This window comes from Typha latifolia, chromosome 10 (genome assembly GCF_019914945.1).
Source record: "Typha latifolia isolate L0001 chromosome 10, TyphaL0001v2, whole genome shotgun sequence".
NCBI classification, from domain to species: domain Eukaryota; kingdom Viridiplantae; phylum Streptophyta; class Magnoliopsida; order Poales; family Typhaceae; genus Typha; species Typha latifolia.
The window spans coordinates 10702078-10717234 of NC_133095.1; the positions used below are offsets into that span (position 1 = coordinate 10702078).

The window sequence follows — 15157 nt, forward strand, 5'->3', positions numbered from 1 at the left end:
TATCAAAAGATTCTAATGTTGGCGGCTGATGACTCTCCCTCTTTACCAATATCTTATTTTTCGTTTCGAGCTGTTGTCGGGCTTGTCAAGGCCCGAGTCGAGCCTTGTCAAGCTAGGCCCGAGTCAAGCTGAGTTAAGTTTTTTCAACTCATTTTGAGCTCAAGCGAGAAAAAACTACCTATCGAGCCGAGCCGAACCCAGCTCGCTCAAGCTCTTATTAATAAACTTTTTTATTCAATATCTTTTTAATAAAATATATATTGTTATAGTAAATTCAAAGTATTTATAAATATAAATTTCTCTCTCGACAGCCATTATAGCACTTACCTGTCTACCCAAAAATACTGAAAGTTTCAGCATGGAATATACTAAAGTTTTACATTTATTTATATAAAATATTTACAAATATTTAATGTTTTTCTATGGGTACCTACTTGAAATTTTAACATTTTTAGGAGAGAGTAGAGAGAAACCTAAATTTATTAACACTTTAAATCCGCCATTAAAAAGCCTAGCAAGGTTCGAAAAGCCAATTAATGAAGTGTTAATTTATTTTATTTTTAAATTTTTTGGTAAAGATAAGTGTTAGATGGGTTTCTCTCATCTATGATAGTACATCATATCCTCATTTTGTTATATAAAACGCATTACTAGAGATCGATTTATAAATTAACTTTCCTAAAAGTATTTTATATAGAAATTAATGACTTTCTACCTCTTGGTGTATTAAAAAATTCCACTAACAAACACGGTTTAAGATGGCGAATTCCCACGCGGTGTTAGCAGGCAAAAGTTATAGTAGTTTTAGAATTAGTTTAAATAATATATTACTTTGAAACATTGTTTCTTGTAGTAGTGACCAAAAACTCTGAGCGTTGTTAGAATATTTATTTTCTATATTGTTATAATATTTATAATCACCTTAATATAATATTACATTTTGGTTAAAAATATACCTACAAGATAAAATAGAGTAAAAATGAGTTTAGCCCTCTTTTTATTTTTTTTATCAAAATAAACTATCTCTCCAACTGTTAGGATCCGACCACACGAGTTAAATCGAGTCGAATCAAATTAGTTACTTAGTTTTATCTTATTATTTTAAATTTTAAATAAATTGAATAATCCGCATGTGGATCCCATCTGCTAAGAATTTCACTCTTATAAATAGGGGTGGACATTGTTGATAATTATCATTTAAGAAATTTGAGTTTAGCCATGTTATTATTTTCGTCATTATCTTTTATCGTAGCTACGACGACCGGCACAACGTCGGATAATTATTATTCTACCCTTCTTCGATCTTGCTCCACTGTTTTATTTTTAACTTTTCATTCCGACTCTGATTGAAGTGAAATGAGAGCCATTAAAACCCTGACTCGCGAGGCTACTACCACCTAAAATTTTATAATTTTTTATGTCCCGATCAGTCATATTTGATTCGTAACACAAACTTATTACCAAATGAGATCTAATTTACTATAGTCTAAATAAAAATGCTAAACTAATTAGCATTTTTAAAAATACTAATCAGTTCAGCGTTTTTATTTATAGATATTTTTTTCTTAACTGCTGAAAAATTAAGTTAAAATAATTTATATACATAAAATGCTAAATTAATTAGCATTTTAAGACAAGACAAAAATGCTGAACTAATTAGCATTTTTACTTAGAGTTAAAATAGTTCAGTATTTTTATTAGGGCTCCAGTAAATTAAACTCTATTTGGTAATAAGTTATACTTTTGGTAAAATTAAATTCAAACAGGACTATTTTGGTCAAAAACTCGAGTAAAAAATGCCATATAGTTCAATTAATAAATATACCGACATAACGTGTTCTAGAAATGTTTTATAAAACAGGTAAGGTATAAATAAAAAATACATGAAAATATAAGGTGTTAATTATAAATATCCACAAAAAAATATAAAAAAATACAACACGGACTAACGATTGTAACTTAGAATAATCCACTTCTCTCGTAAATCTCCCATGTTATGTCTAGATTATGAATAAAAACTAAACAAGTGATTGTATTATGTAATAGTTTTCCGTACCCTCATAATGTACTGTGATAAGCTATTAATCATATTAAATGACAGATCCTTGATGGCATTGGGGGCTCTACTGCCACAATTAAGTGCACACCCACCAACCATCTATAGGAGAAAAAAATATATATATATATAAAATAAATTATACTATATATTTTATCTATTTTATAATTCACGATTCGTGTTTGTCTTTACGATTTTATAATCCAACCCTCTTTTTTTTTATAAGAATATAATTCTTGTTTAACCCCTGATATTATTTTGACTAACTAATATCGATTAAATTACTAAAATATATTCATTATTATTTTTCCTCCTCTCTGCTCCTCTTTTAAAGAATACATGAGTAATTTAAGTATTTATAAATTATTTTATATAACGGAATATTTTTTTACTTGTACTATTTAAATTAACGATAGGGTTAAATAAGAATCGTAAGAAAAAAGTAGGCGTTGGGTTACAAAAATCTTAAAGACAAGGTATGAATTTCCCAAAAAAATTTCTCTATTTTTAGAGATGAAGCAGTTTGTCCAGAGAGGTTATGAAAGACTGATTTAGTAATATTGCAGCTTAGTGCAGTAGCTCGATGAGATAATTAGTCTATATATATATCTAGCTTTAATGTTTATGTATTTTTGTATTCAAAGAGGGATGAACTTTTATCCCGTCTATATTAAACTTACTAGCTCTTGTATGATAAAAAAATATATTTAATTGCATATCAAATTGTTATTGCAAATATAAAATTAACAGGAGGTTGATTAATATTAACCTACGAGGCTGCTACAAATGTCATGCCGCCCCAATATGGAACTAATTATCTATAATTTGTGTTCGTAAATTATAACCGTAGTTAAACATTGAATCCCATAAAATTAACAAATTAAAGATTAATTTATTTTAATTCAAATCTCATATTAGAGGAAGAAATACAAGTAATTTATGATATATTATTAGTTACACTCTTGAACTATAGCTTATTTTTCGTATAAAATATCTTATTTATTTGCTGCGACACTTTGAATTTATGTAAGTACGAGTAATTTGCATATAACATCCTATTTTTTAATAAAATTATAATTTACATATTTTATTAATTAAAAATATTTTATTTTTAAATAATTAAAATGCCCTTTTATAAGTTGAATTTAGCTGAGTTAGATTTAGTTATCTAGTCGGTAAAAAATAAGGTGTAAATTGTAATTTCTTAAAATTCAGGGCGTCATATGCAAATTTCACTAAGTATAATTATCTCTAACAAATATAAAGTATTATTTGAAATTAATGAAATATTCTAGTTAATTAACTTCATCTCATTTTATTAAGTTAAACTTAACTCAAAGAGTATAGCTTAATATATTTTTAACAAAGTGAAGAGTTAATTTATACATAATAAAAACATACGGCTATTAGTGAAGAGATGGAAATATTAGTCAATTCTGGCGGCTTATCTTTTTAAAATTACTACCTGTCTCCTCGTTTTAAGTGCAGAGACCGACCAATGTTTAGTAAAATTAGTAGATACATCTTATACTACTAAGAAGATGTAGAGTGATTTATATTTTTACTGTAAACTTTACTTAGGAATAAACGTGAATTTATACAAAGTGGGATCGGGAAAACTCCAATGTGGTGTTAATAGTGATAGAATAGCAATAAATAAATTCTAATCGCGTATTAAGCATCTTAATGCAAGTAATTATAAGAATGTAAATAATAGAGACAATAAAGAGAGATAAGATTTATGTGGTTCGATGATGTGCCTACGTCCACGGGCGGAGCAATCTTCTTTCACTATGCAAATTCCTTAATTACAAAAAGTTTAGCAACTCTAATCACTTTTAATACAACGGTGGCTCACAATCATAGATGTTCTTCTAACAATTAAGTCCTGAAAAACTCACTTTAGTATTTATAGGGCAGGTTCAGATTGGAGCTTTTCCGCAGGGCGTTTGAACGCCCGTAGGGCGCGTTCGAACGCGCCCAGTAATAACACTGCGAAACTCAAGTGGCGCTCGAACGCAAGAGGGTCTTGTTCGAACGCTTGCATCAAGAATGCTCTTGAGTTGAGATTCACGTTTGAAAATGACTGGGCTGTTCGAACGTCTGCATCAAAGTTGCTCTCAAGTTGAGATTCACGTTCGAACTCGGCTGGGTCGTTCGAATGCCTGAATCAAAGTTGCTCTCAGGTTGAGATTTGCGTTCAAACGCGGCTGAGCCGTTCGAACGCCTGCATCACACAGCCTTTGTCTAGAAATTGCATTCAAACATCTCCAGATCTCGTTCGAACATACTGACACAGAAATACTGATATATACTGAAAACTTGTTAAAATTGAATTTAAACTTATATATATATATATATATATATATATATATATATATATATATATATATGCCCATTATTTTCTCTGAAGTCGCCTACTTTGGGAAAAAAAAATCTTAAAAGAAATAATAATAAAAAATCTTCTTAAGAAGTCAGATGTTGCCTACCACCGACGTCTCGAGATGAGCTATTTCTTATCCTCCTCCCAGGTGACAAAGAAGACTGACAAGTGACACATGACATACGGCTGCACTCACCGTGTTCGCAATCCGCGGCTGCATGTCAAACAAGCAACCATCTACATTCCAAACCTAACCCCACCTCCATCATCTATTCTTATTATAAACAATATACTCAAATATATATAAAAATATTCCTCCATATCAATTCATTTTATTTGTATAAACTACTAGAATCAACTACGGGTCATTTATAATGTCCCCAAATCATACACTAATACCCCTTAAAATAGTAAACTAGTATGTTAAGAGGCTCATTACTAGGTACCTACACCATCACTCAGCTCCTTAAAAGATCAAAAAGAAAGGGGAAAAAAAAAAAAGAAATCCTAGTCGGTGGTTTAAATACCTTGACGGAGCCCTTCTCCAAGGTTAGAACAAAATGTTGGGATCCGAATTACTCCCAATGCCCCTCGTCTTCCCGTTCCTCGCCGATGAGTCCCCGTCTAGGGCCGCCGAACCCGAACCCGAACCCGAACCCGATAAGGTCCAGAAGCCGCCATTGAGCCGGTCGAGCTCGCAGCTCGACCGGTGGTCGAGGGGGCGGGCGATTCGGTCTGGCCGCCGGATCGAGTGGCCGGCTATGAGGGAGAGGGCGACGGCGCCGCCGCCTTCCGTTCCAACTCGGTCGCCCTCTTACTCTTCCTTGTCTTCTGTTTCTCCTTCTTCTTCTCCTCCTAGGAGGGAGGTGGAGGAGGAGGGGGAGGAGAACGGCGGAGTGACGGAAGGGAAGGAGATCTACATGGTGTCGGACGGGACGGGGTGGACGGCGGAGCACTCCGTTATCGCGGCGCTGGGCCAGTTCGAGCATAGCCTCGTGGATCGGAGCTGCCCAGTAAATACCCACCTCTTCTCCGGGGTAACTTCGTCTTTTCACGGCCCTACCATCTTTCCCCTCCTCTACAGTACTCTTCGGTCTTCTCTTTTTATTAGCTTAAGCATAGCTGCATGAAAATATCCGGGATATTTTTATTTTAGTCCCTACATTATATGTTTATTTCACTGTTTTTTAATTCGACCTTTTGCTTGCCATGCTTTCTTTGAAAATCTGATGACATATATAAGCGAAAAGATAGGGTGTGAAATAAAAAAAAAGATCCGTGTGTTGAGTTTAGAAATGTTTATTCATAAATAAATGATTTTACGGGGGTATAGACATAAAAGTTCTCTCCTTTTCTTATTCTACTGCTGTCCCAAATCCTTCTTGTACAAATATTGCGAGGAAAGAATTAGAAGCTCCTTATTTTAGATTCTTTTGATGAGATTAGTGTTGATTTTCCGCTAATTAGTGAACCCAAGAATGGCTTCGCTTTGTTGCACGATTTCTAGTAATCATTATGCAAGACCCGATTTTGTGAGAGCTTCTAAGAGTAGAGAGCGTTTACCCACTTCGTCCTCAGAATATGGGGTTCTTCTCCAGTCCTGTATTGATACCCGATCTCTTGAACAAGGAAGGAAGCTCCATTCCCAGATTAAGGAGGCTGGGTTTGAGAGGAACCGAGATTTGCTGCCTAAACTAGTTAAATTATACTCTAGTTGTGGTCGAATTGAAGATGCCCGAGTACTGTTCGATAGAATGATCAAGAGAAGGTTAGATGTGTTTGTTTGGACATCAATGATTTCTGCATATGTTAAGAATGGGGACCCAAGTGAAGGGATAAAGCTTTTTGTTGAATTGCTTAGATATGGCAAAGAACCTGATTCTTACACCTTTTCGGCGTTGTTGAAGGCGTCCGCTGAATTGGGATTCCATAGGCTAACGATGCAGTTGCATTCGATGATTGTTAAATGCGACTGCATCTCTTGTCTATCAGTTGCCAATTCTCTTATTTATGCATATGGGTCATTTGGAGACATAGGTGCAGCACACAAAGTGTTTGATAAGATGGAGCTTCGCGATATCGTTTCATGGTCCTCAATGATTCAAGCATGCACTCGTGTGAAAAGCTATGCTGAGTCCATGATGCTGTTCTGTAGAATGCAACATGAGGAGTGCCTCAAGCCCAATGAACTTACTGTTGTCTCCTTGTTGCCTGCCTGTGGTTTCTTTTCTTCTTTGAGAAGAGGACAGGCTATCCATGCTTATGCTATAAGGAATGGATTTAGTGAGAATCTTATTGTCGGTTCTACGCTTGTTACGATGTATTCCCAATGTGGGGAGCCTGATGTTGCATACAGGGTTTTTAGTAGTTTAGAGAGAAAGAATGTCATTCTATGGACCTCAATGATCAAAGGGTTTTCATTGAATGGAAAACCTGGTTTGGCATTGAATCTGTTTCAGATAATGCAGAGACAAGGATTAAAGCCAAATCACATCACCTTTGTTGTGATCCTGATGGCCTGCAGCCATGGTGGCTTTGTTGATACAGGCTTGGAGATTTTTGAGACAATGCGGGAGAAGTTTGGAGTAAAGCCTAGGGTCGAACACTATGCATGTGTTGTGGATATGCTGTCTAGAGCAGGAAGACTAAATGATGCTGAAAGGCTTATAGAGAGAATGAGTATTAGGCCTAACGGGAGTGTACTTGGATGCCTTCTTGGAGCTTGTCAGGTGCATCGCAATGTAGAACTTGGTGAGAAATTGGCTTATAGGCTTTTTGAGCTTGAACCAGATAACACTGCTAATTATGTGATATTGTCTAATATTTATGCTTCTGTGGGAAGATGGGATGATGTTGGGAAAATAAGACAGATGATGGCTGCAAGGGGACTGTTAAAAGAATGGGGATGTAGCTGGATCGAGATAATGGACAAAGTGTATGTGTTCGGAGCACATGATAAATCCCATAATGAGTCTGAGAAGGTCTACAAGTTGTTGGAGGAATTAGGTGATAAGACAACCAAGGCAGGTTATGTGCCATCAACAAAGTTTGTGCTGCTTGATGTCGAAGACGAGGACAAGAAGAAGATGCTTTGTAGCCACAGTGAAAGACTTGCTATAGCTTTTGGTTTGTTGAAAGCTCCTCTGGGTGTCCCTATAAGGATTGCCAAAAACCTCCGAGTTTGTGGGGATTGCCATGATGCAATCAAGCTTATATCCAAAGTCACATCACGGCAATTTATTATCAGAGACACAAGTCGATTTCATCATTTTTCACAGGGAGCCTGCTCTTGTGGGGATTATTGGTGAGGTAATGTAGAGTTTGACTGAGGGTAAAGTTAGAAAATTACCAATAGAACTAAGAGGTGAAAATTATTTGAAGAGAATTCTTGAGGTAACATTTACAGCACAATTTGCTGTGTCAATGCCAGGATGGTTATTTATTCAATGGTGGGCATATCAATGTACATCTTGTCTTTGGCAAATTCTTCTTCATGATTGGAAATGCAATGTTTAATCAATCATAGAAGGAATTTGATCATAACCTTTTTATTAGAAATTATCTCTCAGATGGAATGCCACGCATATGTCTTATATCCATACAATGGTGGGCATATCACTGTCCATCTGTGTTTTCTCTTATTCTTTTCATAAAAAGCAAATGTTGTGTAAGCATACATTTATTAATCAGAATCATTCTACCTAATTATCTTTTGCCTCCAATGTTTTTCAGATTGTTGACATGGATATACTTCTCGAAATCATAAAGCAAGCTGCAAAAGAAGGTGCACTATTCCTATACACTCTTGCCGATCCCTCTATGGCAGATTCAGCTAAGCATGCATGCAAGCTCTGGGGTGTCCCAGCCACGGACATCCTTAGACCCACAACTGAAGCCATTGCTGCCCATCTTGGTGTTGCCCCTTCTGGCATTCCCCGAGGTGCTCCAGGCCGAAAGGGTCAACTTACTGATGAGTACTTCCGACGCATTGAAGCTATTGATTTCAGCATCAAACAAGATGATGGAGCTCAGACTCAAAACCTCCATCATGCTCATATCGTCCTTGTTGGTGTCTCACGCACGGGGAAGACACCATTGTCAATATATCTAGCTCAAAAGGGATATAAGGTAGCAAATGTTCCAATTGTGATGGGCGTGGAGCTGCCGAAGACCCTTTTTGAGATTAATCAAGAGAAGGTGTTTGCATTAACTATAAGTCCAGTGGTTCTGCACGCTATAAGGACGTCAAGGGCCAACACTCTAGGGCTCCGTGATCATGTTAGGACTAATTATTCAGAGATGGACCATGTGAGGGAGGAATTGGAGCATGCCAATCGAATCTTCGCGCAGAATCCAACCTGGCCAGTGATAGGTAAGCAATTGTTTATTATGTATCATGATATGCTCAGTAGGTTATTAGTTATCTGTTGTTACCATTGCTAGATCTTTTCATGCAGATGTAACAGGGAAAGCCATAGAAGAAACTGCAGCTGTGGTAGTGAGAATATACCATGACAGGAAACACAAAGGCTCCATGCCACGTATTTCAAGACGATTCCAGCATTAGAGGTTCTAACTGCCCCTCATCTTGTACGTAATGTATGTTGCTTTCTGTAGTGAGATGTTTGTCACAGAACTGTAAAAATTAAATACTCTCTGTGCAATATGCTCATATGACCTTTTGCTATATCACTTTGCCGTAGTTTATATCAGACAAAAGTTACTGTATTATTGCTACCTCATCTATTTTTTTATTATATCCATCTTCTTAATCATCAATTCTTTACTATATCCATATTCTTAATGTAACAAAACCATGTATGCGGCCAAGTGCTCAAATAATATTTTCTTAAAAGAAATGAGAACTTAACGGTGTCCTAGTTAAATTGATGTCATTGGGATAGGATAATGTTAAAAGGAGCTCATGTTGAATCAGTATACTTAGATTCAAATCTCAATGGACCGATTTATCTGGGGGCAATATTAAGTTCTTGTTTCACTCGGGGAAAAAAAAACCATGTCCACCATAACTCTTTTGGGTTTCTTAGCAAAATTAAGAAAATTAAGAAAGCTTTGAATTCTTTTTGGCTTGGTCTATAAACAGGTCAAGCATGAGTGGATCAAACTTTGAGAAGGTTAGTCAAATTATGTAGTAATCTCATTCAAATACTCCATATGCATGCCATTTTTTTTAGAGTGACTCCATATACACGTCTTTTTTTTAGGTACTATTAGAAAAAGGTTGGCATCCCAACTAGTATTGGCTCACACTCGTGGCTTGTGTTGTACGTTAGTACGCTACTGATTAATTTTTACTAATCCGTATCATAATAAACTTGAGTCTATGAAAGTGGTAAAACTTTAGCATCTGGTTGATGGTTAGCTTCAAAACCACTTCTTAATCTTGAACGGGTTTAGAAAAGTTGGATGTTTGATTATTATTAATCGGGTTACTGTCATCATTACTATTAAAATTATTCCGTAAAATTAGTATAATAATACCTTTGATTTGATATAAAAAAAGTTGTCCTTAAATTAAAATAAGAAGTGAGTTTAGATGATATCTTATGTCAATTGTATAAAGTACCTTTTGTAGTGGAGGAATTAGATATATTATTAAAAAAAGGCTTTTGAGGAAAGAGAGGAGAAAATGATTGAAACTGACACTTAATTAAAGTGATGTCAAAATAATAATTTAAAATTAGTATTAAATTAGTTTAACTTGGTACTCTAAATCAGGTTTAGGGAGTAGTAGGTATGGGATAACCATGTTTTGAGAAAAAAAAAACTTGGTGTTTGGTGTCAAAACCAGGTTAGCAGAACACTAACCTGGTTTAAAGAAACTTAAACCCAGTCCAAACGAGGCCAGGTTTTTGGGAGAGGTTATCCTCTATAGTTTGAGAGAAAATCACTTCACCCCTTTGAATTTATAAAGGTATGTTTGGTTGGATGATGACACAATGAGAGACAAATCTTTGAGTGCTTACTTTTGATATTTGATACTTCGCTTTAATTATAGTTAGTTCCATATGTAATACAGTTAAGTAAGAGACTTGTTCTTAGTATCGAGTTATAATAGTATGATTGAAACTAATGATATAAATAAGTCTGTGGGCTTTTTTCTTAAAAAAAAAGAAGAGAGATAAGTCCCTAGATTTATCTCGAGGGATGACATTTCTGTCCAGTTGATTAATCTCATTTTTTAATTTTAAACCAAATATGATGACTAAAATCCTATCTTCTTCCAATTCTAATGAATTGTTTGTTTGGTTTATACGTAACTATGGATGGAAACATGGAATAACTAAATACAATAATATTATTATCATTATACAGAAAACTAATAAAGCTGAAACATAACATCACACCTCTCCAATAAATAAAAATAATTGAGATTATTAACCTTCCTTTTGGGATATACCATCACACCTCTCCAATAAATACTATATCCCTTCTCTACAGAATATAACATCTGGTTCAGATTATTAGTTTAATCCATTATTTTCATACTAAACATGAGAGATATTGGATTTATGGATTATCTAATCCAATCCAACCGCTAGGTTTTCTGATTAAAGATAACACTAAACTTTCTCTTTTAATCCATATTTATTTATTAGATGCATGATTATATACAGTGGTATCAAATTCTGCTGTTAATTCGACTTGTTTGCACAAAACTTGTTAGTCCAAAGAATATATATATATATATTATCACAGTTGTTAAATATCTAATATTTGAATTAATCAACTGCTCACTAATCGAAATATTGTTTCTCTAATAATTTAATTTTGCTACACCTAACATAATGTGAAGCTTAGATTTGGCACTTAGCAATCAGTGAAACAAGTTTTTAATAGTATCTCACATACTATATATCCACAAAAATTAAATAACTCCCTTTAGAAGAGCAAGAAACAATTAGTAGTAGTGGAAGCCTACAAACAGCACTCTAAGCCAAACTTCTCCAATGCCAAAAAGCAGCAGCAAAGCAATACTTGAAAACTTGACTACAAGATATAGAAGAAAAACAAGTGCTATCCACAACATACAAAAGGCACGACTGCATCTACCTTCCTTTCCTCTTATCCATATTCTCACCTTCCTACTAAAATAAAATACTATTCTCCTCAAAATACCCTCTTATTCCTCTGTACAACCCTACAACTCTTCTTCCACTGCCTATTCTTTTCTGGGCTTTCATCTTAGTGCTACTAACTTTTCTCCATTTCTAAATCAAAGCATAATGAGAAGCAAACATTTTTCTCTTCCAAAGAGAAGGTGGAAAACTGCAAGTGGCCATAGAATTGCTTGCTTGCTTGCTTATGGGGAGTGCATCACTGGGCATTACTACTATCACTACTATCACTACCAGCCATCTTGCCCATGGAGAGAGTGAAGTACAGCAGGATCAATGTCCCCATGCTGGACCTGCATATATAGATAAAGTAAAGTATGGCATTAGTTAAGTATACACTAAGTTTATCTTCCACCATTTGGATATTGATAAAGGTTTGATTACAGCACTATATACAACTTATAATTACCTAAAATTGTGTGTATGATACTACCCAATAAAGGCATGATTAATTGCAGAATTCTTTTTTTTTTTTTGGTGAAGTTAATGGATGGAAAAAAGATTAAAATTTTTTGAAGAAGGTTTAAGTAATTGTTTATCTAGAAGCATATATATATATATATATATATATGTAGACTTTATCCATCTATATAGGAGACTAGAGGGCGGAATAGTGTTCATACATTTGGATTTATACAAGACATACAAGATCATGATACCATCCTTGCGTCGGACAAAAATACACGTACCCCTCTCAACAGCGAATCTGGTCCCTCCTCAGGCAGATCACAACAGTGCACGTGGCTACGTGCCACTACCCAATGGAATCCCCAATGAACAGAGTTATACAACGTACCAGTAGTGTAATTTGTAAACGATCCCAGTCCACAAATACCTTAGAATTCACCCACGTGTCTCCTCCCTTCTACTATAGCCCACCACGTATCTTCGCCCATCTCCTATAGGCCCACTGCCGGTGGTCCCTACGGGTAACATCACAAAGTCACACCTACCACTAATCGACGCTTAATTTTATTCTCCTTTGGCACATTATCACATACCATTGGAAAACGTGACCATCTAACTAATAGTAACAGGGGTGTAATTTGTAAAAAAAATATTAAAAAAATCTAGTATAATATTTTGAAGGTTTTCATTGGCAATTACGTAAAAAATACTTCTTATTGAAAAGAAAAGAAAAGAAAAAAAAAAGCCGTAGGGGTCATCAGGTTCCGGCCACAGGAGGCAGTTGGTGGGCCCAATCTAACATGGCCCACTAAGGATCAGCATCCATCGCCCACCGGCCCACTTAGTGGTCCCCAGATAACTTATTTAGATAATTACAGTAAGACCCCTTAAATCTACCGCATATTATATATCCCAACTTTATTTAGGCCTTTGAGATAAGAAAAAATAAATAAAAAATAAATAAATTGTGATTATAGTAAAGTACCAGGGGCAATTTGCAATTTGGTGTCGTTAGGAAAACTTACAATGTGGCGAAGACGAAGAGAACCCTCCTTGGGTTGAGCCACGACGACGGACGCCGGCCGACTCGCCTGCACTTCCCCCACCCGGATGTTGGGGTAGTCGTATGAAAATTCCTGCTGTGATCTCCATCCCCTGCCACGTGTACAGAAACTGTGGCCTTCTCGCCGGACTCCCCCCCACCTACGCATGTATATATTTCATTCAGACTACAATTTTATGACTATTATTCACACACTGTTATAAATATAAAAAATCCCTCAACTCGCCGTTTCCAAACCGTCCGACTCCGACGAGTCACAAACCGAGTCGAATAAAACCAAAAGAAATAACAAAATAAATATAAATATAAATCAACTCAACTCACCGGCCGAGTTGGTCATTTCTCCTTCCGCCGCCCTCCTCTCCCTCTCTCCGCCGCTTCTTATCCGAGACAAAGATTTCAAAACCTTCAAAGAAAATCGAATTAAAACCCAAAATTTAAAAACTAAAAATCATCACAAAAAACCCCAAGAAGTCGTAGATAGTGTTTACAGATACGGGTTGACTCGGCGTGGGCTCGTCCTGATCGGGGTTGACCTTCGATAAGGCTCCGATATCGAGAGCGACGAATTCGCCATGTTCGACCCCGCTTATACTGAGAAGCTGGAAAAAAAATGAAGGAATAAGAATAAGCTATCCAGGTAGTTATACAACAACTCGATACAACGGTATCAAGAATTAAGTTAATATAAGGAATTAATACTCACAGGCTCGAAGTTATCCGCCATATGCTCTTCTTATTCCTTCCTTTATCCTCCTCTTCCCCAATAGATGGTAACAAAAGGCAAAGCTAAGAATTCTCTCTCTCTCTCTCTCTCTTACGATTTCTTCTCTTGAAAGAAGAGAATAATAGTTAGGAGTTGAGGAAAGGAGACGCTTCTATGCCCCGATATTAATATAGACTATAGAGAGGAGAGGAGGAGAGAGAGAGAGAGAGGGAATTAAAGCATGGGAAGGGTAAAATGGGAATTTCGATATTGGAGAAAGGGTAGTTCTGGAAACGGAGAGGCAGCCCACCTTCTGTTGCGTGTTTGCCTGTTTGGTCTTACTTTAGGGTTTAATTATACTTTAGCTCCTTTGAACTATTTTTTTTTTCACATAAACCCTCTTAATTTCTTTTATTCAAATATGTCTGGCTTAAAAAAGTTCTTAGTAAATATAATTAGTTTATAAGAAATTTCCAAATTACACCTTATATTTTTATCAATTCTAACATAACCTCTTATTTTTCGCTTTAAATCTAAATGAGAGGCCAGCAATAAATAAGAGATAATCTTTCAAATATCCAAATTAACTCTGAGTGGGACATGATAGGGTAATTACATTTAGGAGGGGATTTTTGATTTAATAATATTCTTAATAATTTAATCTGTAGAGTAATTTGTAAATCATAGATTATAGTTAGTCAAAATAATAATAGGGTATTGTACTATTATATAAAAATTATAGAGACACAAAATTTTAATTATAAAATTCTAAAAAATAGGGTGTTAATCGAAGATAATCTTGGATTTTAAAGTTAATTAGATTTATATCCTTGAATTATTGCCTCTTTATTTACATAGACCCATTTATTTAACTAATATCTCTCCTTTAGTGATGGTATTAATAAAAAATATCAACTATCTTATCTTAAAATTTTATATATTTTAAAATAATAATAATAAATAGTTATTAAAACATTTAAATTGTAATAAATTAAACAAACAATAATAGCTTTTTAGAGATTCTATATAGATATAATAATCTAATTCTTATATTTACCAATATGATAAAAGAAATTATCTCTTTGAGTTAAATAAATTTTACCCCATATATTTGTACCTCAAATTATTTTATTCTTTTTTATAAAAAAAAACTAATAACTAAAAGGAAATTATTAGAGTTTTCATCAAAATTAGCGAACTTCTGAATTATTAAAATACTCTTTTTATATAAAATATAATAGATTATTAAAATGTCCAAAATATTTTTTCGCTAATTTGTCTAATAAATTTAATATATATATATATATATATATATATTTTAGTAATTTGGGCGGAACTCGGTTAAGTGGAAAGAAACTCTAACAATTTTATTTTAGTTATATTTATTTTACTTTAGTTATAA

At 34.7% G+C, this 15157-nt stretch overlaps 2 protein-coding genes across 3 annotated transcripts; one reads left to right on the forward strand and one right to left on the reverse strand.

Annotated features, from left to right (window-relative positions):
* Nucleotides 1-4743: 4743 nt before the first annotated feature.
* Nucleotides 4744-9218, forward strand: LOC140796080 (probable pyruvate, phosphate dikinase regulatory protein, chloroplastic). 2 transcript variants are annotated; one of them, XM_073148940.1, is made up of 3 exons: nt 4744-5476; nt 8172-8811; nt 8897-9218. In XM_073148940.1, exons 1-3 carry the CDS (start codon nt 5000-5002, stop codon nt 9004-9006), a joined length of 1227 nt encoding a protein of 408 aa, XP_073005041.1. In that variant the 5' UTR covers nt 4744-4999; the 3' UTR covers nt 9007-9218. The 2 variants fall into 2 exon arrangements, 1 of the variants encoding a protein (XP_073005041.1); XR_012110402.1 differs by lacking the exon at nt 4744-5476 and adding an exon at nt 5793-7748.
* A 2185-nt stretch (nt 9219-11403) lies between these two features.
* On the reverse strand, nt 11404-13962 carry LOC140797052 (uncharacterized). The gene is made up of 5 exons (XM_073150331.1): nt 13756-13962; nt 13541-13651; nt 13374-13455; nt 13012-13189; nt 11404-11871 (listed from the first exon to the last, which is right to left on the reverse strand). The coding sequence occupies exons 1-5, from the start codon at nt 13774-13776 to the stop codon at nt 11778-11780; spliced, it is 486 nt and encodes a 161-aa protein (XP_073006432.1). The 5' UTR covers nt 13777-13962; the 3' UTR covers nt 11404-11777.
* Between the last annotated feature and the right edge of the window lie 1195 nt (nt 13963-15157).